Source organism: Cygnus olor, chromosome 1, assembly GCF_009769625.2.
Source record: "Cygnus olor isolate bCygOlo1 chromosome 1, bCygOlo1.pri.v2, whole genome shotgun sequence".
NCBI lineage: Eukaryota > Metazoa > Chordata > Aves > Anseriformes > Anatidae > Cygnus > Cygnus olor.
In genome coordinates, this window is record NC_049169.1 from 152,692,454 (window position 1) to 152,716,552 (window position 24,099).

Sequence of the window (24,099 nt, forward strand, 5' to 3'; positions counted from 1 at the left end):
AGCCACCGCTAACGGGCACCGAGTCCACAGTACCACACTAAAACCAACCCAAAGGGATAAAAGGCAGACAGCAAGGACACCGTGTCTTCAGCGTGAATCACCGCACCCTACAGCCCCAGTCCTGTTCCTCCACAATTCCTACTAGCGTGGGCAGCTGTCAGCACCCACAGAACCACAGAGTCACTCTCTACAGCAGCAACCACCTGGACATTGAAGTCATAACAAACTTCTGAACAAGCTCTGGCATTTCCCTACCCCACGGACAATTCAGTACACCTTCCGACAACCACCTCCCCCAAATAAGCTTTATGCTAAGAAGTTAAATTTAATCTGTGCATTGATCTTTCAAATAAATCAGCTTGGTACCTAAAAAAAAAAAAAAAAACTCTCCTCACAAAGGTCAAAAGACTTGGGCTCAACTCCTTCCTTCCAAAGCACACTTCCCACCTTCAGGGAAAGTGTCCCCAAAAGGCAGGCAGCATGATGCTTAAAGCCTTCTGCTCTGCAGCCTTCTTCTCTTGCCCAGTGCAACACCTTCATCCAAAATCTAACACAAATAACACTCCAGCTTAGCCAAGCTACACAAAAGGAGTTTGAGTGTTTGTCCCTATTCCAAAGGTCATATATGATGCATTTCTTGTCATCCTATCTCTGAATAAAACACATAGCAAGTATTTGGAGAACAGGATGAAACTTAAGGGCCGTAGTGCTCTGATGAGCCACCCCCAACTTTTAAAATCAACGCATTGCTCCTCACAGCCAACAAAAATGAGTATTTCCTCACCAACAGCACCCTCCACCCAGCCACTCAGCCTAGAAGCTACAGTATGGTTCCAAAAGAAAAAGCAGACTGTGCTTGGCAGGCAAGATACAATTTTGAACAGCAGCACACTCCTTCCACAGAGGTACTGGAGTCTTCACAGGAAGATCACCACGGACATCTCGTACTTTACTCAAGCCTTTGTTGTTCACTCAATAAGGTAAAGGGACAGAAAAAGTGACATCACCTCCAACATCTCTTGTGGAGAAACAAGCAACATACTGGCTTGTCTTTAAAAGAAAAGACAATTGCATTTATTAGGCATGGCCCTAGCTGTAATACAGGGACATGTGCAAAAGCCAGGTACTTAAATATTGAAGGAAGAGCAGAACAGCAACTGCAAACCTCACCCTGATGTTTCTCCTTCGCAAAATCATATTCTGTACTCTTTAGAAACACCACCGCTTACTAAAAGTGAATTGCTCCAGGCATAGCATGTGGAGGCAAAGAATCTCTTTCTCTGAACTTCAGACACTAGTCTGGGAAACATGTATTTAAACGAGGCATTAAAATATTAGCATTTCCTTTTCCTATAGGTACTTGAACTAGATCTCTCCTCAGGTTATCTGAGCACAGACTCCAAGTGCCATTGGGAGGCAATGAGCTGTCAAAATGCTTAAATCTCTAGTTTTGGAGCAGATGACAGGTTAAAGTTTTGCATATTTAAAAAAGTAAACAGCAAAACAAATAGTAAGTGAGGGTTTGTCTAACCTATAAAACCCTCTGATGAGTTTTCTTTACTTATAACTAACTCACAGTTTTGGATAAGCTTCCATCTTTCAATACAATTATGGCATTTGGTTGTTTTTCTTTCTAAATTAATACAAACTGCCAAGTCCCTCCAAAATATTTATTTCTACCAAGCGGGTTTCTTGAGAACAAAAGGAACATACAGCATTCCGTTAAGCTGTAGGAAAAAATCTTCGAAGTTATGCTTTTATTGTTTCAGCCAACAGCTCAACTTGTTCATCCAAATTCATTCTCCTCAATACAGACTTGCTATAGCAGCTTACAAACTTAATCAGCTTCACAGTTTCCTTTAAAAAAAAGTTTCCTCCCCCCACTTTCTTCTGAAATACTACCTCAGATTTCAAGCTTGGAAAAAAGATAAAAGTTAGGACCTAGAAATTGAAGATCTATAATAGTTTGATTGTTTTGTTTTCCTTCGGAGAAAAAGGTTGCTAGAGAACAGATGAATTATGTGCAATTAATTTTACATCACTAAAAGCACTTGCATCGTTTTGGGGTTTATCTTTTCCAGCAGAACAAGACGATTTGCAAAAGCTACAAAAATTTGGAGATATCTTTGCTTAAGGGCTTTTAATAGAATAACACCTGAAGCCTTAAGTGAGTGATAGAAAAACTGTGCTAGAGGTAAAACTAGTTGTTCAGTACTCCATGAAGTTTGAGTAGTTTACATTACTTTCCCATGGGATTTTTTCAGTCATTTATAGTTCATTGCTTTGTATGGCTATAGAATCCCTGCTGTGTTAAAAAATGCCAAATAAAATTATATCTCATTCACTGCTTTATGCTATACCTTCTTTTGTTCAGATCCAATTAGTGAAAGCCTGTTCTTCATTTATCATACTTTTAGCTGATTACATTAGGCACTACAATAGTCCTCTAGCTTTCCTTGACAATGTTTGCACCATCAGTGTTACATTTATGGTTGAGGAAGCTCTTTCATCTTAACCCTCTATTCCAATCAGTTCAGGGGGAAAAAGATACATATGATTATTCTTTTTTGACTGAAAATTCTTTGCTCGTTTTCTCACCCCAAAAATAGTTTCACCGGATGTTTGAATTATATTTTTCAAGTCCTATTGGTTCTTCCCCACTATACCTATCCAAGTATAAAGAATTAGTGTTTTACTAGTTGAACTCTGAAGGAGAAGCAGCATTTTGTACAGTTTACATCAACTTATTTTGGGGAAGCGCAGGAAAGAACAGATACAATAAAATATATTAACTAATACTTTCAAGATATTAAAAAGCATCAATTATGACCTACTTCTCCGAATATACGCAGTACCTCTTGACAAAGTGTGTTCTCTGTGCGTCTCACAGTAGCCTTTTTGCCAGACTGCTTTTCCCCCACCACCACACTGATTTTATTTCTGAACAGTTGTTAAAGCACAACTCCTTTTCCACAATATAAATAACAGTGGGCATGATCTTTTTGCCCATTCACACCCCCTGGGCAATATAAATGTAAAGCAATCCCATTTAATGCCATTTACCTACAACTTTGCATTAATGCACAAGCACCCAAAAGCTCCTGAAGTCACCTACCTCCTTAAAGCTTAAAGCTTTGCTAATGTCGCCTTCCTATCACCATAACAATTTATGTTTTTAACCTACAGAAATCCTTCAGATCTTTGGCCATTTTTCTTTTTTTAGATAAAGTTCACCAAACAGTATTTTATGCTTTACTTTACCCTTCTTCACATAAATATTGTTTGGCTCTCAGGAGACTGTTCAATTTTTACTACGTTCCCAATTTAAACCAGTCCTTTCTACTGCTTCCTGCTCATAAGTTACCTCTTTTGTACTGTTATAGTCTAGTTACCTTTCATTAATATGAAAAAATCACCATGTCAAAATGAATATTGCTAACAGAATACTCAAAACTTTTGCCATTGTGTTCCGCAGAAACCAAATCTGAAGAAAACAAAAAAGCAAGTAGTTTCACTGAAGGTCTATATGTATTTCAGCTATTCCTACCACTTCCATTCAACACTAAACTCCATAAAGATCTCAGACAGTTTTAACATTAAAAAAAAGAGAATATTCAACAGAAAAATTCAAATAAGTCTATCAGAGTAAAGCTTTAAGATAAGATTATTCACTAGTGAGCCTTAAAATATCTTTTGAGTAAAGATCAACACTTTTAAGACTATATATATCACTCCTACACAAACACCATTGAAAATGCCTGCTAGGGTCATTTAGGCATACAACACTAGATGGGGAATGAACTAGAAGCTTTTACTGAGGAGCCTGAATTGCTAGATAATTTATGGTTTTGGTTTTTTTCCCCCCTTAGATATGCACACTAAAGCAGCCCTGCTTCAGTTTCAGTTCTGTTTTCAACAAGTGGGACAAAAGGGAAAGCCAGAGAGATGTAAGAGACTGACTGGCTTACCTTCCTTTTAAAGTTACTTGTACAAATGAATTGGTACCAAGAGCATCAGACTACCCATGTTTTAGTAAGAAGCTACACAGCTAAGGTTTTAAGAGACTATTGCCTCATCTCAAAGGTTGCTCTAAGTTCTAAACAGAAAGTTTGCTTCAATTCATGCTGTTTTTAAACATTTTATTTAAAAACATTTTTGTAAACAGACCCAATGTACTCCCGTCATCACTTAAAAACACGTCCCACTATCCCTCTTAAAGACAAATAGCTTTGGGACGGGCAGGTAGTTCAACCTTTAAATTTATTCCTTTAAATTTACGCCTGCCTTTGGTTCAGTGACTATCATCATCATCATCATGGTAGTTGCCTATGGCATTCATTGCCTTTGCAATACAGGTCTTGGAAGAGTGAGGGAAGCATGGCTTAATCCTGTCAAGCACAAGAGGAGAAGTCAAGCATCAAGAGGAGAGTCACATCTTTTAGAGAATCCCACCAGTAAGCAAGTGGGTTTCTCCTAGCTACATGGGGAGAGGTTCATTTGGCAGGATATCATCGGCTCCCAACTCTGATTTCAGTGTTTGACATCTTGCTACCACTGGTATGACCAAGAAGGTAGCTGTCAATGCAACCTGAACAAAAATAAACAACATGGGACAAAACATTTTTGTCACTACTTTATGACAAGTGACACAGTCAAAGAAATTGGCCTCTGGACTCATCTATCCAGATCATCCAAACTGGCAGCCACACACATCACCGCAGTGGCCAGGTCATTCACACAACAATGAACAACTGGAAATTTCCAAGTCATTAAGATAGATGACATTAGTTAAACTATTTCCCAGTGCAAGCATCCAAGGAAGTGATTAGAGGATGTACGGTAGACATAAGCACATTTTTTTTGATGCGATTGTATTAAGTCTAAGTAACATCTGTATAACTACCATGCGTTTAAAACACTTTGTGTGATTGAAAATGTCCCTCACTTTCTTTTAAATACTGCAAGCTTCTTCAATGCACACAGCTAGATTTGTTGGTCTAAGTAAGGATTCAACGCAGCTAAGCAGGCACTATTTCACCCTTGTGGAACTTGTTAGAGCCTCGTCTTTGTCCGTCAGCTCAAAATGTCAGCGTTGAACACGTTATCCTTATGAACTGTTCTGAATACATTATTGCATTTCTGAGATACCAGCTTGAATTTACTTTTTCTTATGAACTATTAGGAATTAGAGACCCTATACACTTTTTAAAGCTAAGACGGCACTGTAGATTGAAGCAGAACAGCTATTATATTTTCAATTCTCTTTGTAACACACTATTTGTACTCCCTTCCCTAAGGTCAGGAGCTGTACTTTTCCCTGTCATTCTTATTCCCTCATTATACTCTTCAATCTCAATTTTTACTTATTACTTTCAGACTTTCCATATTCTCCAGTTCATAGCAGTGTCCATACAATAAATATAAAGCCATCCAGACACACTGGAGGGACCAATTCATTTTCCGAGTCTATTACTGATTGGTGAAAGAACACGCTCTCTTTTTACACAGGTTTTTAGTCTATTTTCAGAATTCATGCCAGTGAACAAGGCTATGCAGTGCTGCTAAACAGCAGATCCATTTATCCTAACAGCAGATAACATAAATGTAAGATGGAATACAAGCACCCATTAGCATGCTTCTGTTTTACTAGAGGGACCATAGATCATACCGAGTAGTTTGCATTCATATCCACTTAACCCTTGGCTTCCAGAAGAATTATGATTTATCATAATGCCTGACACCCATCTATTAGGGAATCATTTCACAGTCCATTGAGCATCCACAAGCTACTATACTCCCAGTTGCAGATACCAGTTAAAATCCGGACCAAGTATATTCCTCATGCACCTCAAAAAATAATTACTTGGCATAGAAATCCAGTAGTAGAGCATATGACTCATCCGAGAAAAGTTTAGTTTCAGTCCCTTATTCTACCTGCAGCCTACTTATTTGAACTGAGCAGGTGATATAGGAATAGAACTGCAAAAGGACTCAGACAAAAGCTGTGTCAAAGTCCAACTCCCAACAGTTCTCCCCTCTCACTTAACTCTGAAAACACCGAAGTTCTCCTAACTAGACTTTCACAAATTGCACAAATCATGCTTCAGTTTTTCAAGCACTGAGCAAACCAAGTCCTGACAAGCATAAAATACACATTTTTTCCTGTCAACTTGTCTGAGGGACCTCTTCCATTAAATCATAACGTGGGGTTTCAGCTCCCTTCCAGATTTCAATAAACAATCCTAGAACGTGGAGGCACCCCAATCCTTTCTCCTGTATAAGTCCTGCATGCAAAGAATAATAAGATGTTCTCTGTGGTCAACGAGAATATGCAAGTATGCCTATACTCACTGTTGTATCACTCAGAGAAAGCACAAAAGGTACTAACTTTCTGTTCTTGCTACAACAGACTTAAAATACTTCTAAAATAAACTAGAGAAGAGACTACAAAGCCTAAGAAGCAACCAAGAAGCTAGACAAGTACCTTCCCTGTTCAGAAAGCCATTTTACCACCTTCCTGCCACACCACTGAATATCCAGCCACCTCAATATCAGCGTCAAATGGAACAGCTCCAGTACACATGTCCAGCACAGCTGGTAGGTGAGAGCATTCTTCTGGCCAGTGGAAAGCAATGAGATGAACGTACAAGGCACAGAACAATTTATACCAAGTTCTCTCTCTCAAGATCCATTTCTCATTGTCTTTTGTGTTTGTTAGCAAAACAAAATGTTGGTTTCACTGCCACTCTTACGCTTGCTGCACAAGAGCAGCTACTTATCAGGTGTTACTGTCTAGCTTAATCCAGAAAAAGAACAAAAGAACAAGATACTATTTATATGAGCAGAACATGGGAGAGTTCACAGAAAAAACAATGCTAAATACTTGTCCAGTTCTTTCCCTTCCCTTTCCCCTCACTCAGCCCCCATGGTATCTCCCCTCTTTTTAAGCACATGGACAAGAAAAGGGCATATGCAAAGATACTTGGAAACTGCAAACGTGCCTACCATGGTAAGCAACAAGCCTGCATAACAGCTGCCAGTCTTGTTGAAACCCCGTCTGTTTCATTCAGTCAGTACTTACAGCATTGGCATCAACATCGCTGTGTATGGCAACTGTTTTAATCCCCATCTTCTTGCATGTTTTGATGACCTACCATATAAGAAGGGACAATTATCAATATTTAAAATACAAATAGTTTAAGAATGAACTACAAAAAAAAAAACCTTAAGGTTATGTACTTACTCGGCATGCAATCTCTCCTCTGTTGGCAATAAGGAGTTTTTCAAAAGTCTGGAGGGAAAAGAACAATAAGGACCTTGAGAGATGAACGCCCCATAAATTTTCCTCCCATCAGAAACACACATTCCTTTCTCCTCCACTTCCACTAAAATCCTGGTTTACCCAGAGGCTTGTAATGCTGAGTTTACCTGTTTTAAAGGTTTCTGCTGATTTAACAATAACAGCATAAACCGTATGCTATACTGTATCTACCTAGCGTGTACACAGGTTCGGAACAAAAAGGCATTCACTGTTCACACCAGCATTCCCTGGATCTCCCTACCACACACAGGCCAGAAACTGGACTCTACAGAAGATGCAGGAGACCAGCCCATGGAAGAGACACACACAAGCAGTGCCAAAGAAACAGCAACAACCTTATCTCCAAGAAGTGCCCAAGTTGCTGGTTTTTGAATACACAGAAGATATTCAAAGGAGGCGTGATTCCCAGGTCTCTGCTTTTTCTTCCTCCCCCAAATACACAGATGAAGATCCCCACGTGTTCCTTAGGAAGTTATAGCAGCACTCTAAAGACCATGTTTAAAAAGCTTGCATTTATTTTCTGGTAGGCCCAGAGCAACCATCCCTGCTGATGTTACCTTCCCTCTGATGGAAGCTATCCTCACTGTTCTCCCAGCTCTTGCTGAGTTGTACCAGCCTTGGCCCTCGCTGGAGCTAAGTCAGGTGAGGAACCTGGTAAAATCCTGAATTGTCATCATCAGCATTAAGTTGCAACAGGACAGCAAGCCACGCTTCGTACGCATGTGAAATCCTCAGTCACCTTTCGCACTAGATTGCACTTCATGCTGTAAATACACCTTAGAGGCATGACAGGAGCACTGAAGAAGGGGATAAGTGGAAGCCAGTCAGCCTTATATCCTAGATGAAAACTTTCCATTAAGAAATGAAGTGAGGGAGGAGCAGAGCTGCTCAGCATAGAAACCTCATTGCTGGGAGTACACGTTATTGCCGTCACTGGCCTTGCTAATCATACAGGTGCACTTCCAACAAAGCATGTTGAGCGTCAAACAGTATTCTCCCTCCCCTACATCAAACAGACGCTTTTCATATGGTCTGGGGTAAGAGGGGACATTGTAAGTGCAGCAGTGAAACTGTTTGTTACCCCCACAATCATCAATGAGTGCAGAGGGGGTAGGTAAGAGAGGAGGGAGGAACTGCAAAACCACCAGGGGAATTTCTATCGACAAACAGGTGTAACAAACAGAGGTACTCAGCGTGCCCTTGACCAAATTTACTTCTTCAAAGTCAGGGCTGAGCTGGCATCACGCGGTCAGTTGAAGAATGCTACCACGTGGTAACAGCATGCAGAAACCAAGGCATTTCAGAAATTCAGAAAGCAAGCCTATGGAATTTAAGGGAAAAGCTGCAGCAAGCTTACATGGCAAGCTCAGCCAGACCTGCTGAGGAACATGCACCACTACCTTGCACACACGCTCATCCACACCCCATCAGAAGATGAGCAAGCTCAATTATCAGAGGTACAAATACTGCAAGAACACCACAGGAACTGGCAATTTGTTTGGAGAGCTCCGTTAGCTGGGGACCTGCACCAAAAACCTGGTGAAAAGACGGAAAGGTTTCCGGCACGCTCACACAAATTGGTCCTGAACCTAAAACATTTTAGGCAGAGAGCCTTGAAGGGAAATTAAAAAAAAAACAAAACACAGCACTAAGAACTTTAACAACTCAAATACTTCAACTTATTTTTTGGTGTAACAGTTGTTTTATTAACCACGCATGGTCACATCTTAAGACAAGGCTTTCAGTACCAAGTTGTTATGCAGATTTGACATCTCCAATTTTGCAACATTAAATACTAACAGGACACAACTGCGCTCCTATTCCTGCTGTTAAAAGCAAGTCTCAAGTCCAGCAAGTAAAAAGAGAAATTTAATTCGCATGCTACTTTCAGGTAACACACAGCATCTCTTTTTTATGTCATTTCCACTAACGAGCTTACAAAGGCCTGCTACCGCAGTCTGATCGTTACAAAATCAGCGGAGAAGACAGCGAAGACCTTGAGCTGCCTGGAGAAGCCACTGGCTGGAGGGACATGGCTTGTAGTTAAAATAAACCAGAGACCTGATTACATTGTCTAAACATAATTATGCCTTTAGAAAAGGAACAGGACCTTGAACAAGCAAAGACTAAGAATACAGGAAGCATTTGGTAAGTCGAGAGTCATTTCTTAGGAGACTTTTCCTGCCAGCCACGGCTCTAGGTACACACTGGTTTCTCTCCCTCTGTTTTCTAATGCTGTTTCACTCTGGTTAATCACTCCTACACTGGTAGATACGGGGCAAGCCTAAGTGTGCTGAAACGCTGGCATTCCTGCCCTTCAATACAAGCCTACCTTCAGCCACATTATTTTTCCAAGTGTGTTACTTTAGAAGCCATGCCAAGACAACCTCCCACAGGAAAAGTTTTTCTTGGCTAGTAACTGTAAATTGAGATTGCTACCGCACAAGTCTGTCAGCGAGCCTGACAGAAAACTCAGGCAAACCCATGTTCCTGCAGCCGCCTCCAAAATGAGGATTTAGCATGCTCTGCAGGCCTTACACAGCCATCTTTATCCGAGCTCTGGAGCTCTCACCCCTGCACGTGAGTAACAAGCTCGATTTGGACAAGGGGCATCAGACTATCTAACAAACGTGCTGCAACTACTGCATTTATATAAACATATATAAATATATATATATGCACTCAGGTTTTTTGGTATTTTGTCGTGGGTTTTTTTTTTTTTTTTTTTAAGAACTGCTTTTAGATAGTCTAGCTTGCAAAAGTTTCAGCAGGCCTATACCTCCCACACCACATAAAACATCCGAATAATTGTGTCAAAATTATAACGTTTTCAGGCCAGTATGTAACCTTCCCAAGCTCACAGTCACTTCTCCAACCAAGATATGCACTTGACATAGTATCCAATCTCAGCAGACATACTGCAAGAAACTTTAATTTGAAGAACAACTTGCTACTAAATCAGTGACAGTACAGGGGTTTCACTGGGAGAACCGCCGTTGTCAGCGGCAGCACAGGGGACAGGATAGCTTTGAAAGCCAAACGTCAATGATACAGTAAAACATTAAAGAGGGAAAACATGCACCATGCTACTTACCTTTTCGTTTGGATCATACGTAACTGAGTACAGCCTATGGGATGTTTTAAGGTACCATCTCGAACAGAGCGTTTCACACTGCAGAAGAGAGAGGGAGTTAAACATTTCTTCTCCTGCTACTGTATGCCAGAAAGACAGAAACAGTTCATATACTGACATCTTGAGGAAACTCTTCCTTATTCTTCCCTGCCCCTCCTTGCATTCCCCCACAAAGCAGACAGTCTTTTAAGGATCTGCCTCCCCCCACAAGCACTCACACAGCAAAAAACAACTTCAGATGCTGGTTTGGCTCCCAGTCTTCCCCACCACAACCCCATCATGACAGTGATCTAAGGATGAGAGACGGTTTTTCTAGGCTCGGGTTTCCTCATCTTTCAACAGCCACACTGCTCCTGTTTTGCAACAGCATCTTCCCACCCTCACCTAGAGCATTCCCAGGTCACTCCATCACCTTGCAAGTCCCTAACGATACACCACCAATAACCTCCAATTCTCAACTCCAACCTCCATAAATAAAGTCCAGAAAAACAACCTGAAAAGCAAGTTATACTTGAGGTGCTAGAATCAAAACCAGAGGTTTAAAAGTTGTGTTTTGTTTGTTTCAGATGTTAATTATTCTTCACCTGAGGATGCAACAGTACAAGCTGCTTCAGGCTCCGAAGAAGGAAAATACAATTCAGATCATAATTCTGCCAACCACAGCCATCGGTTGGCCATTATTCCAAGTTCATGGCAGGCCACTTGCACCTTCAGCGACCTTATTGTTATCTAGATCCCATCAGAGGGAAAAGCAAGGTCAGCTGTGGCAGCAGAAGCAGAGCATGTTCTCCTGCTGCAGAGTACACGCAGTTAGGTGGCTGAGTCCCCCTCTTCTCAGGCCCTACAGACAGAAGTGAACCACAAGTATCCTGATGCTTGTCATACAGGACACGCCAAATAATCTCCAACAAGTTATTAGTCGTTGAAGAAAGTCATTGAACGGTTAGGGGGACTAACCTAAATACTTGTAGTTAGCTAGGGGAAGGCACAAAGCCTCTGAACTTTCTTGTAAACACCTTTCAGACAAAGCTAGCTTTGAATGCATATGAGAAGACAGAAAAGTTGTGCCACTGATGGAGAGCGAAAGGAAAAGCTCTGACAAGAAAAGTACAGTTCGCATTAGATTTCAGAACTTAAGCCATGCCTTGAAAAAATCCCTATACAAACCTAAAGTTTTTATTCAGAAACGTTAAGCTACAGTAAGTGGCTGTCTCCCAAAATCCACACATGCTCCAGGGATACCTCACAGAACAAAGCCCAGACAAGGGATAACCCATCATATTTAAGAGTACAGCTGAGATCTATACATCACGACACCTTCGCAGCTGAACCGCTCGTCTAGCCTTAGATGTAGGCCATTATACTTAGAAGCCATTATGCAAAACAGCTCCTGACCAGTATCCAGAGAAAGTATTCCTGTTACTGGAATTCAGTAAAGCATTCCTTTTACTGGACTTCTCGGTTTTATTGCCCATTGTCCCAGCTGTCTTGTTTTGTAGTTCTTAGTAATTGCCTGTTGAAGAAGAAACCTCACCCACACCCCAGGCAAGACAGGAATACAGAAGGAAGGATCCAGACGGCACCTTCCCTGCAACTCCATCTCCAAAGCAGCGCATACTCTGGTTGTAACACTCACCAGTAAGGAGCGGGTGGATGCTAATCCCTTCCAGATGAAAACAGCTTAGATCAGTCTCCCACATTCTGGCAAACGCTCAAGCGTTAGAAGAAAAGTCAGGCACAACTTAACCGCTGACATCTGTCACTTCATTTCGCAAGCAGCTTATCAGCAAACAGTAGGTACGCCTTTTGAAAAACCTACTGCATCTACCAGCACGCGGGAGCAACAGCTCTACCACAACAGCTATATCCAAACCTACCTTGATTTCTAACTACATCTTTCCCTGACACCACAGAGATTGAGCCCCTCCTCAAAAGGAAAAAAAAAAACAGAAAAAAGCAGCTGTGAAGTGGCCTAAATGGGTTTCCACAGCCATCACTGATCTCTGAGGCACAGCCCCTAGTTATTTAACTCGTTCAGCACTGGCTTAGCTGTGCCCACTTCTCTCTACTAAGAGAGTAATGGAAACTACACAATTCAACATTAGCCAAGATGCTGGGAAAAAAAGAAATCCCAGAACTCAAACCTTAATCGAGTTCGCATAAGCTATTTTCTTCCAGATCCCTATGGTCACCTCATAGGCAAAGTCAAGATGAAGACACGCTGATTTATTATATTATACCTGATGCTACTTATAAGGTCCCAAACTAGTCCTACCACAGTTTAAAGACACACTGAGTGATCGTGTCTGTGTGTATTTTACAATTGACATTACAAGGCAGACAAAAGAAAAATCAGGTCTAACAGAACATTTTAATTAGCGCTTGATACCTGGCTCAGCTTGACCTGATGACTTTTTCCTATCTTGCCAAACTAGGGCAGCTCATACCTATTATAATCTATTTCTGTCGTGACTGGTTACCTCAATTTGATAAACATTTCAACTCTTGAAAGGTCAAGACTACAGACTAGCACTTTTTATTTCTGAGAGCTCAGCTCTGGACTTAAGAGCCTGGCTTTGATTTTCCCACCTTTAGTGGACCTGCTCTTCCCTAGGAGCAGAGCCCGGCAGCTGCCCCACGTCAGAGCAGAGCCAGCTCCAGCTGGCTCCAAAGGGACCTGCTGCTGGCCAGAGCTGAGGCAATAAGCGACACTGGTTGCACCTCTGGGAGAGCAGATTTAAGGAAGGGAAAAAAAACTGCTGCGCAACAGCGGCTGGGAGAGCGGGGTGAGGAAATGTGAGGGAAGCAGCCCTGCAGACAGCAAGGTCGGTGCAGGAGGAGGGCAGGAGGTGCTCCAGGCACCAGAGCTCTGCAGCCCCCACTGCTACCAAAACCTTGCCACCTAAACTTAATACATAGTGCTAGGATGGTATTTTGGAAATGCATCTTGCTTTTGCTGTTAATTACACAACAGCCAAACTGACTTTTGACCTGAACAGCTATACTAGTCCTAAATTAACGTCATGTAAATCAAACTACGCAGTAATTTGTACAATGGCACATTCACTTCAGCTTTGAGGCCCAGCAGAGAACCTCCAAGGGCCCCAGTGCAGCCCTGTGAAACCTCCTCAGGTGGTTTAAGGACATGGCATACAGTAACTAAACAGAAAATAATTAACTTGTTATTTATAGATGACTTGTGTGTGTTTTTAAAGACGTCCCTTATCCAGGGAAGATGTTTCTCTGCTGTACAGGTCATCTGGTAGATACCTTGCTGTCACTGAGCCATCTGGACAGAGAAGTCTGAATTGAAATGGAGATGAAGTTCCAGATTTTAGAAAGGAAAAGCACCACATACCAACGCTTGCTTCAATACGACTAACAACAGCAGGAATGTCCATTTTAGCATTACTGGAAGATACAGTAAGCAGTGCCCAACAGTAACAGCTAGAGCAGCACACTTGCTGTCCATATTCTAACTCCTCCTTTTGCTTTCTGCCACAGATCCTACCAACGTTTTTGCCCCCATGGTTTCAGAGATTCAAGTTTAAGACTTGAAGGTGCATTCAGTAGAGGAACACTTTCACATTTCCAGTGTATTTCCCGTTAGCCATAACTATTCCTGAGTAATCCTGAACATGAAGAAGACATTGTATTTCCCCTATTTTATCACACAGCAACTTCTCTAATTCTTTTTCAACTCGCTTGACAACCCCTTGACAGATTATGTATACAAGACATAAAAAGCAGACACTTCTAGATGTCTGCAAGAATTTTAATCTGTAACGTTGATAATTTTAGCTTATTGTTAATACAAGATTGTACATATCCTTTAAACGTGAAAGCAGCCATAACTATGCTTTTTCCCCCCCTACTAATCAAGCGCTTTCCCTCCTTTGTACTCTCTCAGAAAGTGCTGAGCAGCTAAGCACTTGTAACTACAAGCAGATCCTCCTGAAGCCAGCTCCAAACAAACAAAAACACCGCACAATGTTCTGTAAGGTCCACTGCATTATACATGCAGCTCTTTCACTCTCAGGTCTGAGAATCATTGGCTATTCTAGAAGGCAGAGAGGAAACCCAATTTTCATGTCTGCCAACACAGCAGGCAAGCTACAAGCAAGGAAACTCCTAACACCCAAGGCTATTTTTAAAAACTAAGTCATTCCTACACCCAAGTACCTTCTCCCTTGTGCCAGTACAGAAGTTTGTACAGTCACATGGTGAATCAAACCAGGGAATACGTCCAGCTGAAAAGATACTCACAAAGAGTGGGGAAAGTTTGTTCTCTGCCAGATTTCTGTCCTGTTTATCCACTTAGATACTCAAATAGCAGCATTGGGTCAAGTTGGAAGCAGACAGGAGCTGAAAAGCAATGGCCTGCGATCAAGACCTAACAGCTGCAGAAAGTTGGAACAGTTTCTCACAGCACCAGCTTAAACAGCTCCAGCAAGGGTAGAGCCTGTGAAAGAGATCACAGCACTGTAACAATGATGCAAGAACCGCCAATGCAAAGTTTGGACAGAAAAAAAAGAGGCAAATAAAAACACAAAAAATCTCAGAGCAACATTTTTTTTTTTTTTTAAACTCAGTGTAAACGTTAATGAAGTTTAACTTTTTCTCCAGAAAAAAAAAGTCTCACCCACGGCAGATGGCACAGCATGCTTTGCCTGCAGAATCCAGACAGCTACTCCTGGAAGCAAAGTGACTAAAGACAGAAATCTTGATCTGTGAACCTCTTTAAGAGTACTTGTCAGTACTAAAGGTCTGTAGTTTATATATTAGTAACAATCACTGAACTCCACAAGTGTAGGGCAACATTCAACTCCCCAAATTAGTGACCATTCTGGCTCCCTTCCTAAATGTAGGATGATCCCAACCTTGCTATCCCCTCTGGCCTAATGCTTCTGTACTCACAAACAAAGGGGAAAACATCTCCCTGGACTAACAGCACGCTTAAAACAATCCCACAGAAGAGAGCGAGGAGCTCCCACTGTACAGGTAACTTCTAGGACTTAAAAAAGTGGATGCACAGATAACTAACTTATCAGAGAAAGCACAGAAACTTTCCATACATTTAGCTGAATGGTTAGTTGAACCAATCAGTTCAAACTGATCTACACTGATAAAAATCCACGTGTCAGCAGTTTGCTGATTTCATAACGCACAGTATTTATGACTTTCTCCTTCACTCTTTTAGTCTTTTTGACAGCTTTCTCAGAAGAGTTTTGAGACCAAAGTATCAAAAGCCATCTCTCAGCCTCATACAGTAACTACCACCTCCTTTCAAGATCAGATTTTCTCCCAGTTCCAGAAGTGCAAAGCACTCAAAAGGAAGTTTTAGTTATACTCTACACAGAATTAGTTCTGCATAAAATCTAACACAGAAGTGTTAAGCATTAGATTAGAAACACAGCAATTAGTTGAATCCCCAGTTCTGTTTTTTCTCTGCTCTTTCTCAAGTCTTTTACTGACTTCCACAAGGGAGTAAAGAAGCCACGGGCAAGTGGCCAGCTACTAGCCCCACAAAGAAAAAAAATACACCCACACACTAATGTGCTTGTAACCCTTACAAGTTTGAAGATTTAAATGGTAGCATTTGCCTATGTTAGCAGAGAATACAGGAATCTACGAAAGCAATTCCCATGCAAACCTGATTGAATGTTTTCCAGTTACTAACACCTTGAAGGTGACTTTCATACACAGACATTAAAGGCTAAAAATCACATCAGTTACATAAGTCACAAGTGCTACTAGGTATCTAAAATTATTTTGTTTTACAAAGTGTCACTAATGAAACATTTCTATACCATTTACAGTGATGCAGTCAGGTATCAAATCCTTGATCCATTAGAAGAAAGGAGACACAGCTGGCCTTTCACAGGGACACTCCAAAGGAGTGACATCAAAGTCCTTGGACTATTTAGTGAAAGAAGCATGTCTTCCACACAAATACACAGGTGTATACAGCTACTAAAAACAGCATCAGCCTTCTGCTAGTTCCAAATGAATCTCCAATCACTCCCAAACTTCCCTTGCTGTTTAGGAAGCTTCTCCCCCATACACTTTCACAGCGCCACAGGTGTACTCTGCATGTTTCCCAAGGAAAAATACCTACGTAAAGTAAATACTTTTGGTCTTTAACCCCTTCTCAAGATGACCTGCCCTTGCAGCACAAACCACTGCTGTTTCTGTGGTGGTTTCACACTGGTTGGCAGCTGAGCTTCATCATGCCACTCTCTCACTCCCCCTCCTCAAAGGGAAAGGGGGAGAAAATATGATGGAAAAAGGCTCATGAGTTCAGATAAGGACAGGGAGATCACTCTCCTATTACTGCCACAGGCAGAACTGTCTCAGCATAAGGGAGATTAATATAATTTATTGCCTACTAATCAGACCAGTGCAATGAGAAACTAAAAGCAAACTAAAAACATCTTCCCCCATTCACCCTCTTCCATGTCCTCCCCCTGAGCAGTGCAGAGGAACAGGGAATGGAGGCTGCAGTCAGCCCATGACATTTTGCCTCCACCGCTCCCTCACGGTCCCTCTCTGCCCCTGCTCCACACGGGGTCCCTCCCACGGGATGCCGTCCTTCCCGAACTGAGCCTGCGGGGGCTGCCCACAGGCAGCAGCTCTTCAAGAACTGCTCCCACATGGCTCCGTACCACGGGGTCCTTCCCCCAGGAGCAAACTGCTCCAGCACGGGTCCCCCACGGGTGGGCGGCAGCTCCCCCCAGACCCCTGCTCCTGCGTGGGCTCCTCTCCACGGGCTGCAGCTCCGGCCCGGGGCCTGCTCCTGCGGGGGCTCTCCATGGGCCGCAGCCTCCTCCAGGCCACCTCCACCTGCTCCACCGGGGGCTCCTCCACAGGCTGCAGCGTGGAGATCTGCTCCATGTGGGACCCATGGGCTGCAGGGGGACAGCCTGCTCCACCAGGGGCCTCTCCACAGGCCCCAGGGGAACTGCTGCTGCGTGCCTGGGGCACCTCCTGCCCTCCTGCTGCACCAACCCTGGCGTCTGCAGGGCTGCTTCTCACTCCTCGCTCTCCCAACTGCTGCTGTGCAGCAGGCTTTATTTGTGGTTTTGTTTTATTTTTTCCCCCTCCTTAAATCTGCTCTCCCAGAGGCCCAACCAGTGTTGCTCACTGTCTCAGCTCTGGCCAGCAGCAGATCCATTTTGGAGCCATCTGGAGCTGGCTCTGATCTGACATGGGGCAGCTGCTGGACTCTGCTCACACAGGTCACCCCTGCAGCTCCCTGCTACCAAAACCTTGCTATGTAAACCCCATAAAGTTACCTGATCCCTGAAAAAACGTCATGACTTCCTTACAGTATAGTTTAGGAGTTACATTTCTGGAGAGAGACCTATCGCACACCCCCAGAAGTGTGCAGAGAAAAATCATTCTGCAAGTTATTCCTCCCTCCTCCACTTGAGCTTGCAGATCTGTACACAAATTTTCCTTTTCATGAAAAAGACAGATTCTTCGTACTGCAAGCAAAGCTATTTTGCACCACTTTTCCTTTATGTAAACCAGTTTCATATAACTGTTACACAATACAGCACGATAATGCTGCTTGCTCTTATCCAAAATAATCTCCTCTCTCTTTTAAGGCAGAGCAATCTGCAGAAGTGATAGAGAAGAAAGCAGTGACTGCCTCAGCAAAGATATCATAGCTTAAGGCTTTCTACATGTTTAAAGTCTTCACCAAAAACATTAGTATAGATCTGCAATGAGCTTCTTGCATTTGCAGGAACAGTAAGAGCAGAATGCCCCTGGAAAGCTTGAAGTGACAGCTGAAAGACCCATAGCTTTGTGGAGTAACGGGTGGGTAAGAGACAGCACGTTTGCAGAGAGAAATAACCCTTTGCTAGGAATTAAGATTGTACTAGTAAAAATAACAGAGAACCATGCTCTTTACAGCAATTAATGTGTTATTCCCATTATGCTGTACTCCTCAGTTTTGATAAGCTCCTCTTTAACTGAGGGAGAGGAAAGAAGCAAAGAGGCACAGCACATAACCCCCTCCAGCAGCAGAAAATTAAATTACGAAGAAAGAAAGCACAGGGATATCTACACCAACCCCCGCGACGCACAACGGACAGGCTCCACCACGGAGCCGGGTCTTAGCGGGTCACCCGCAGCCCGACCCAAAACGGGGCTCCCACAGCCTCGCAAGGTCCGAGCAGCCCTGGAGGACCACCCCAAAACCCACGGCACCCCCCAAACCCACGGGGCGTATCACCGTGCCACCCCCCCCACCCCCCCCCCCACGCCCTTGGTGACCGCGGGGGCACCCTCTGCCCCTCACACCCCCCCCTTCCCACCGCCCCCAGCCCGGGGGGAGCGGGACGGAGCCCGGCTCCCGGCTTCTCACCTCCAGCAGCGCCCGCAGCCGCCGCCGGCCGCCCCGCGCCGCGCCGCGCACCGCCGCCGCCATGTCGGCCGCCGCCCCGCCCGACCACCCTTTCACCCGGCCGGGGCCGGGCCGATCGCAGCCAATCCCCGCGGCCAAGGGCGGCGGCGGGGCCCGGAGGGAGCGGAGGGGGGCGGAGGATGGCGGAGCCCTGGCCTCGGGCCTGAGCTCCCTGCACCGCCGGGAGCATCCCGAGGGTCCCCCCCCCCACCCTCCCCCGCACCCCGGCTTCGTGCCCCTCCGGCTCCGGGCTCGCTGTCGGCTGAATTGGCGGCCCCGAGCGGCTGGATTCGCCCGAAAAGGGGCATTGAGGAAGGGGTCCCAGGGCTCAGGCTGTTATCTTCCCCTCGGTGGGGCGTCAGGGTGGTGAAAAACGTGGCCTCGTTGTTGTTTGGCTGTCTTAGCCGGCCGTAACAGTGCTGGGGTTCAGAGCGAGCGGGGAAGGCTGCGTGGGGGCAGAAGGTAAAATGGTCACACACCCCCGCTGCACACCGAAGGTAAGCTGGAGGGCTTCTCTCTTCTCTCCCCAGGAGAAGAATAAGATCTGCACTGAATGGCCTGTGTTTATACAATCATTTTCTGTGCTGTATGAGCAGTGCATATCAGAGCCGCACAGGTGGAAATAATGCAAGGAAACTGCTCTTGTTGTGCCTGAAGGAGGTCACCGCATTCACAACCGGCAGCCAAGGAGACGCAGCAGACTCCCAGCACACCTGGGAAGTCTTGAAAGCCAGCAGACGGGACCAAGAGCAGAAGGGAGGTACGTAACACGCAGCCCTTCACCGTGGGCCCTGCACGTGGTGGATCAGATGTACGGAGACGTCCACCAGGACAGCATGCCGTTACAGCAGGACAATATCCTGAGGCACCTGACGTCAGTTCCTCCGGCATCCACCAAGCACACAGTCCCATGGCAGCGCCACGGCGTTTTCTTTTTGCTACACAGCAGAGACCGTGTTTGCAGGCCCCGGCTGCGGCACGGGCAGCCACCTACAGCGGCACTTCAAAGCAGCCCCCCCACAGCTGCAAAGGGAAACTGGCTGGGATTACACAGAGGCACCGCAGCAAAGAGAAACTTCACAGCTAGCTGGGCGCATGGAGAGCTCGATGCAGTGAGAAACAGCCTGATGCAAGCCAGTTTCCACATGAAGCTAAGGCAAAACTTCTTGCTTATGGAGGGGACTGGAAAAAAGAAAAATACAACTCAAGAATGCTAACCATCATCCCTTTGCACATGACGTTTCTTGCTTTTGCTATGGCTCAATTTGACTGACAGGTTCTACGAATGGTCTTTTTATCTAGTCTACTTTAAATGGGTACTGCACGTGAACTGTAAGTTTTCGTTTCTAACAAGAAAAGGAAGATACTGAATGGATCAGGATTATACATGGTTACTATTGAACATTTCAAAAACACGGAGAGGGTAACATCACCAGTGCTAAAGAAATGGCAGATTTACAAAAATAAATTGCAAAAATTAAGTATCCAGAAAAATTAAAGGGTATATAGATTTGGAAAAAAAAAAAAAACCTTAGTTCTGCAAGTCTACAAGCACATTTGTAGTGCTATAGCTCTTAATATGCACTGCTGTCTCAGTTACTAAAGCTATTAATATGCACAAAGTTAAGCAGGTTTAGAAGACACTGGAATACTAGGCAATATGTTCTAATTATTTTGAGGGGATCCCGGGGAACTGCAGTTTTTGATGCTGAGAATTTCCTCCTCGATCCCTTCCTTTCAGGGGAAAGATACTCTAGTCTTGTAAAGTAATACCAAATTTAGGAATCATAAGCTGTTGTGTCATCATCTGACTTTTAACCCATAACCCAGGGAGAAAAGTGGAGTAATTGTAATTCTTCTGCCTTTATCTGATAAGGACTATATTGTATCAGGTTTATAGAACATGAAATGCATTATGCACAAAAGACTGTGACTGAAGAGCTCAAAGCTAGGAGAAGTCTTTGAAGTACCTGTTATATATTCTGTAAACAGTCTGTGCTTCTATCAGCATTCTGCTCAACCCACAGAGACAGAAATTCATCCATGGAGTCAGCCAAGTCAATATCATCATACATCTCTCCACTAAGTACCCACAGAAAAATCTTGACTGTGAAGGTCCCTCATGCAAGATTCACCTGTAAGAGTCAGGAGTTTTCAGCCAGAGATTGACAAGCACCCCAGGGAAGCCCTGCAGCTGGGAGCAGCCATGGGCATAGGGGAGCCAGGATGGGGTTCAAGCTACCAGCTCCCTACTCTTCTGGGGCACCTTGTTTCATCCCCACACCCAGATGTCCAGGCTATGGGGCTCCTTAGGGGTGGCAGAGACAACCTCCAGGGCTCATCAGAGGTGACCATACCCCCACTTCAGGGGTGGCTTGACCCCCAAGCTAGGTTGGCCTTCTTTGGGCCAACACACTGTGATCCCCTTGACTACCCAGGGCCTGACCCTACACAGCTTTCAAGGCTACTTTGGGGCAGCCTGAATCACCCCAGCTGCTGGGACTGTCCAGGGAGGGTTTGAAACCTCCAGGCCTGCATGGTTTCTCACAGATACCACCTCAGCCCCTCCAACCACAAGCCTCTGGTACTCCTCAGGGTGGCCTGATTCTTCTCCCCAGCTTCCTAGGCTGCTCAAGGACAGCCTGGATCCCTGAGTGCCTTGATTTCTATTCTGGGGAGACCTGCTCTGAGGGACCTTGAATGTGGCCTTCCACTAACATGGGCTCTACTGAGGAGGCCAGATTCTCCTCCCCAGCTGGTCTCCAGGATGGCTTAACACCCTTCCAGCCTTTGGAGTTTCCTTGGGGGAGCTCTGAGCCCTCATCAGGGGCAGTTTGACCTCTTTCCTATCTTACCAGGTTGCTCAAGGAACCCACGTTTTCATCCCCAAGCCCTCTTCCCAGCCAAGGGACTACTCTCAGGCTTGATTATGCCACATTTACCCAGCCTCATCAGCTTGAGCTTCATCCCAGCTTCCTGCTGTTGGTCAGCCCAAATCTCCCTGTCACCAGCCATTTAGCCTCACACAGGGGAGCCATAGGATGGACAGTGTCCTTACCACCAGGGCACAGCTCCCTGGAGTCTGAACAAGCTGAGCAGAGCCTGGCACTGGTAGCAAAGTCCACAAACAGTCCCAGACAAGGCAAGCTGATGACACACAGCAAGACTGGGATGGCCCTTCAGAGCCATCGGCCGAGGGAGGCCCCATGTGAGGCTGGTCGGGGCCATTGAGGCCTATCGATGCACTGGGTGCCACAACACTCCAGCAAACTTGCTTGCTGCAGCATAGGTTTGCTTGGAGAGACATGAAGGAGCTCTCACATTGTCAGCGTGAGAATCCCTTTGTCTTGGGGACCATGTCTGGTTTCCCCGGCCTGGGGATTTGGATCAGAAAAAACTTATAACTTTCTCATATCCTCAGGATGTTTAAAACCTATTGACAGAAGCACAATGGAGAAACTAGAAGAAACTGAGCATTTTCTGCCTCAGAGTTAGCTGGATCCTGCACAGAGTTTGTGGGACAGAGGGTGAAGGCTGGGAAGCAGAGTGACTTGCAGAACTTTTCAAGCAGCTCATGAGACACAATCGTAAATGACAGCAGTTGTCAAGGAGGACACACGCACTTTTTGGAAAGGCCTCATACATGGCTGCGGTGAAGTGATACTACTTAATGACATTTCTTATGAAATTAGCGCAGGAACCACAAGCACTTTGACACTGTGGGGTGATGTCTCTGTGGGAATTGTGTTTCCCGTGATTTCATGGACTGGAGGGTTCTGCAGGGCTGTATCAAGGTGGCAGAGATCCAGACAGCTTCTTCCCCTTCCTGAAGAACTCCCTCTATTCATCCAAAGCTCTCCCACTTCTTGATATAAAAGACATTTCTTTCATTTGGTCCTCAAGATGACCAGATACATTTCTGTGCTTATCTTCAGTGTATTCATAGGTTTGAAAGTTGCAGGTATGAATCACATAAGAGAAAAATAACGTAACAGGCAGTCTTTATTTCATTCTTCAGTTTCTATGGTTTCAGAAATTTAAAACAAAATGTTTTCATTTTTACTTGTAGTCTCTTTATCTTGCAGGCACTTTCACTCTGCCAGCTCTGCTAGAATTTTGTTCTGGAGGTCTGGCCTTTTTGCCATGTTCACTTCATGCCACAGAGTCAAAGAAAAGGGTTTTCATGACACGGAGATTTCAGTCTATCGTAGTCTAGCCTGAATCATTAGTGAATTACTTTATAAGGTTTCATACTGCCTTAGTAGTTTTACACAGCATATGCTTTGCAGTAATTGTGTTGACTCCCTAGAGCTGGGGAGAGGAGTCGGGGGAATTTGGAAGCTGTGTTAATGACTGTGGTACCATTTTAACAGGCAGTCCTAACTTTGGAGGGTGAATTCCTGCTCTGTGTGCTGAAAAAGCAAAGAAAGAAACAATTTTGTAAGCTAAGGATAAAGGAGTCCTAGCCAGGATTGCTGTTCAGCACATGTATCATGCCTCCAGAGGTTCTGCTGCAGAGAGTCATCTGTCTAGGAAATGGGGAAGAGACCTCTAAAATCAGGGAGGTTCAGACCACCTTCCGTATTCTGAAATTCCTTGAAGAACACCAGCACATGGGCGCAAATTTTGCTGAGCCTCTTCTCTGTGGCGTTGTTCACGTGGAGTGACAGCAAGCTTGACTAGTAGCTTGAAATTTACTGCCTGCTTGTAATGTGAATACAGTTTTGAACAGCTCTTGATCCTTTCTAAGTCATTAAAAGTAACCCTAAGGATTAAGAAATTTGTAATTCCTTTGATTAAAAAAAAAAAGTGTTGGCAGGGCTAACAAAGATTTGTGCAATGGCTGTCTGGGCTGTCAAGCCCTAAGAGAGTCTTGGTGAATTCCTGCTGTAGTATTTATTCCCTGAAGGTTCATTGCTCAATAAACATTTAAATGCAAGGTTGCTTGTAGTATTTGTTATTCCTGAGCATGGACAAGCTAAAGGAGGAGGTGGATTTCCTTAAAAGAGGCAATAAGTTCAGCAGGGCTAAATCATTTGTTTGGATCCCAGCCAGGGCATGAAAGCTTGGGGCAGAGGAAAGCAAACTGGTTTGCTCAAGAGGAAAGGAGACCTTCCTCTTGGATACATGGAGCAACCACTCTCCTGAGTACAGGGGTGGAAATGAAACACCAACAGAAGAAAAGGGAGCAGGCCTGAGAGGAAATATTTGCTCAAGTCTGTTCCTGATGAT

The 24,099-nt window shown here is 44.3% G+C and overlaps 1 protein-coding gene and 1 long non-coding RNA gene across 2 annotated transcripts in view; one reads left to right on the forward strand and one right to left on the reverse strand.

The window, feature by feature from the left end:
• PCCA (propionyl-CoA carboxylase subunit alpha) overlaps nucleotides 1-18,903 on the reverse strand; it is a 284,588-nt gene extending 265,685 nt beyond the window's left edge. Inside the window, 4 exon segments of the mRNA XM_040538044.1 lie at nucleotides 7,082-7,150; nucleotides 7,244-7,291; nucleotides 10,416-10,493; nucleotides 18,829-18,903. Coding sequence (XP_040393978.1) covers nucleotides 7,082-7,150; nucleotides 7,244-7,291; nucleotides 10,416-10,493; nucleotides 18,829-18,891 — 258 coding nt within the window. The 5' untranslated portion in view covers nucleotides 18,892-18,903.
• A 21-nt stretch (nucleotides 18,904-18,924) lies between these two features.
• Nucleotides 18,925-23,806, forward strand: LOC121060343. The gene is made up of 2 exons (XR_005814802.1): nucleotides 18,925-19,364; nucleotides 19,464-23,806. It is a non-coding gene; the product is annotated as an uncharacterized LOC121060343 (long non-coding RNA).
• Nucleotides 23,807-24,099: the final 293 nt, after the last annotated feature.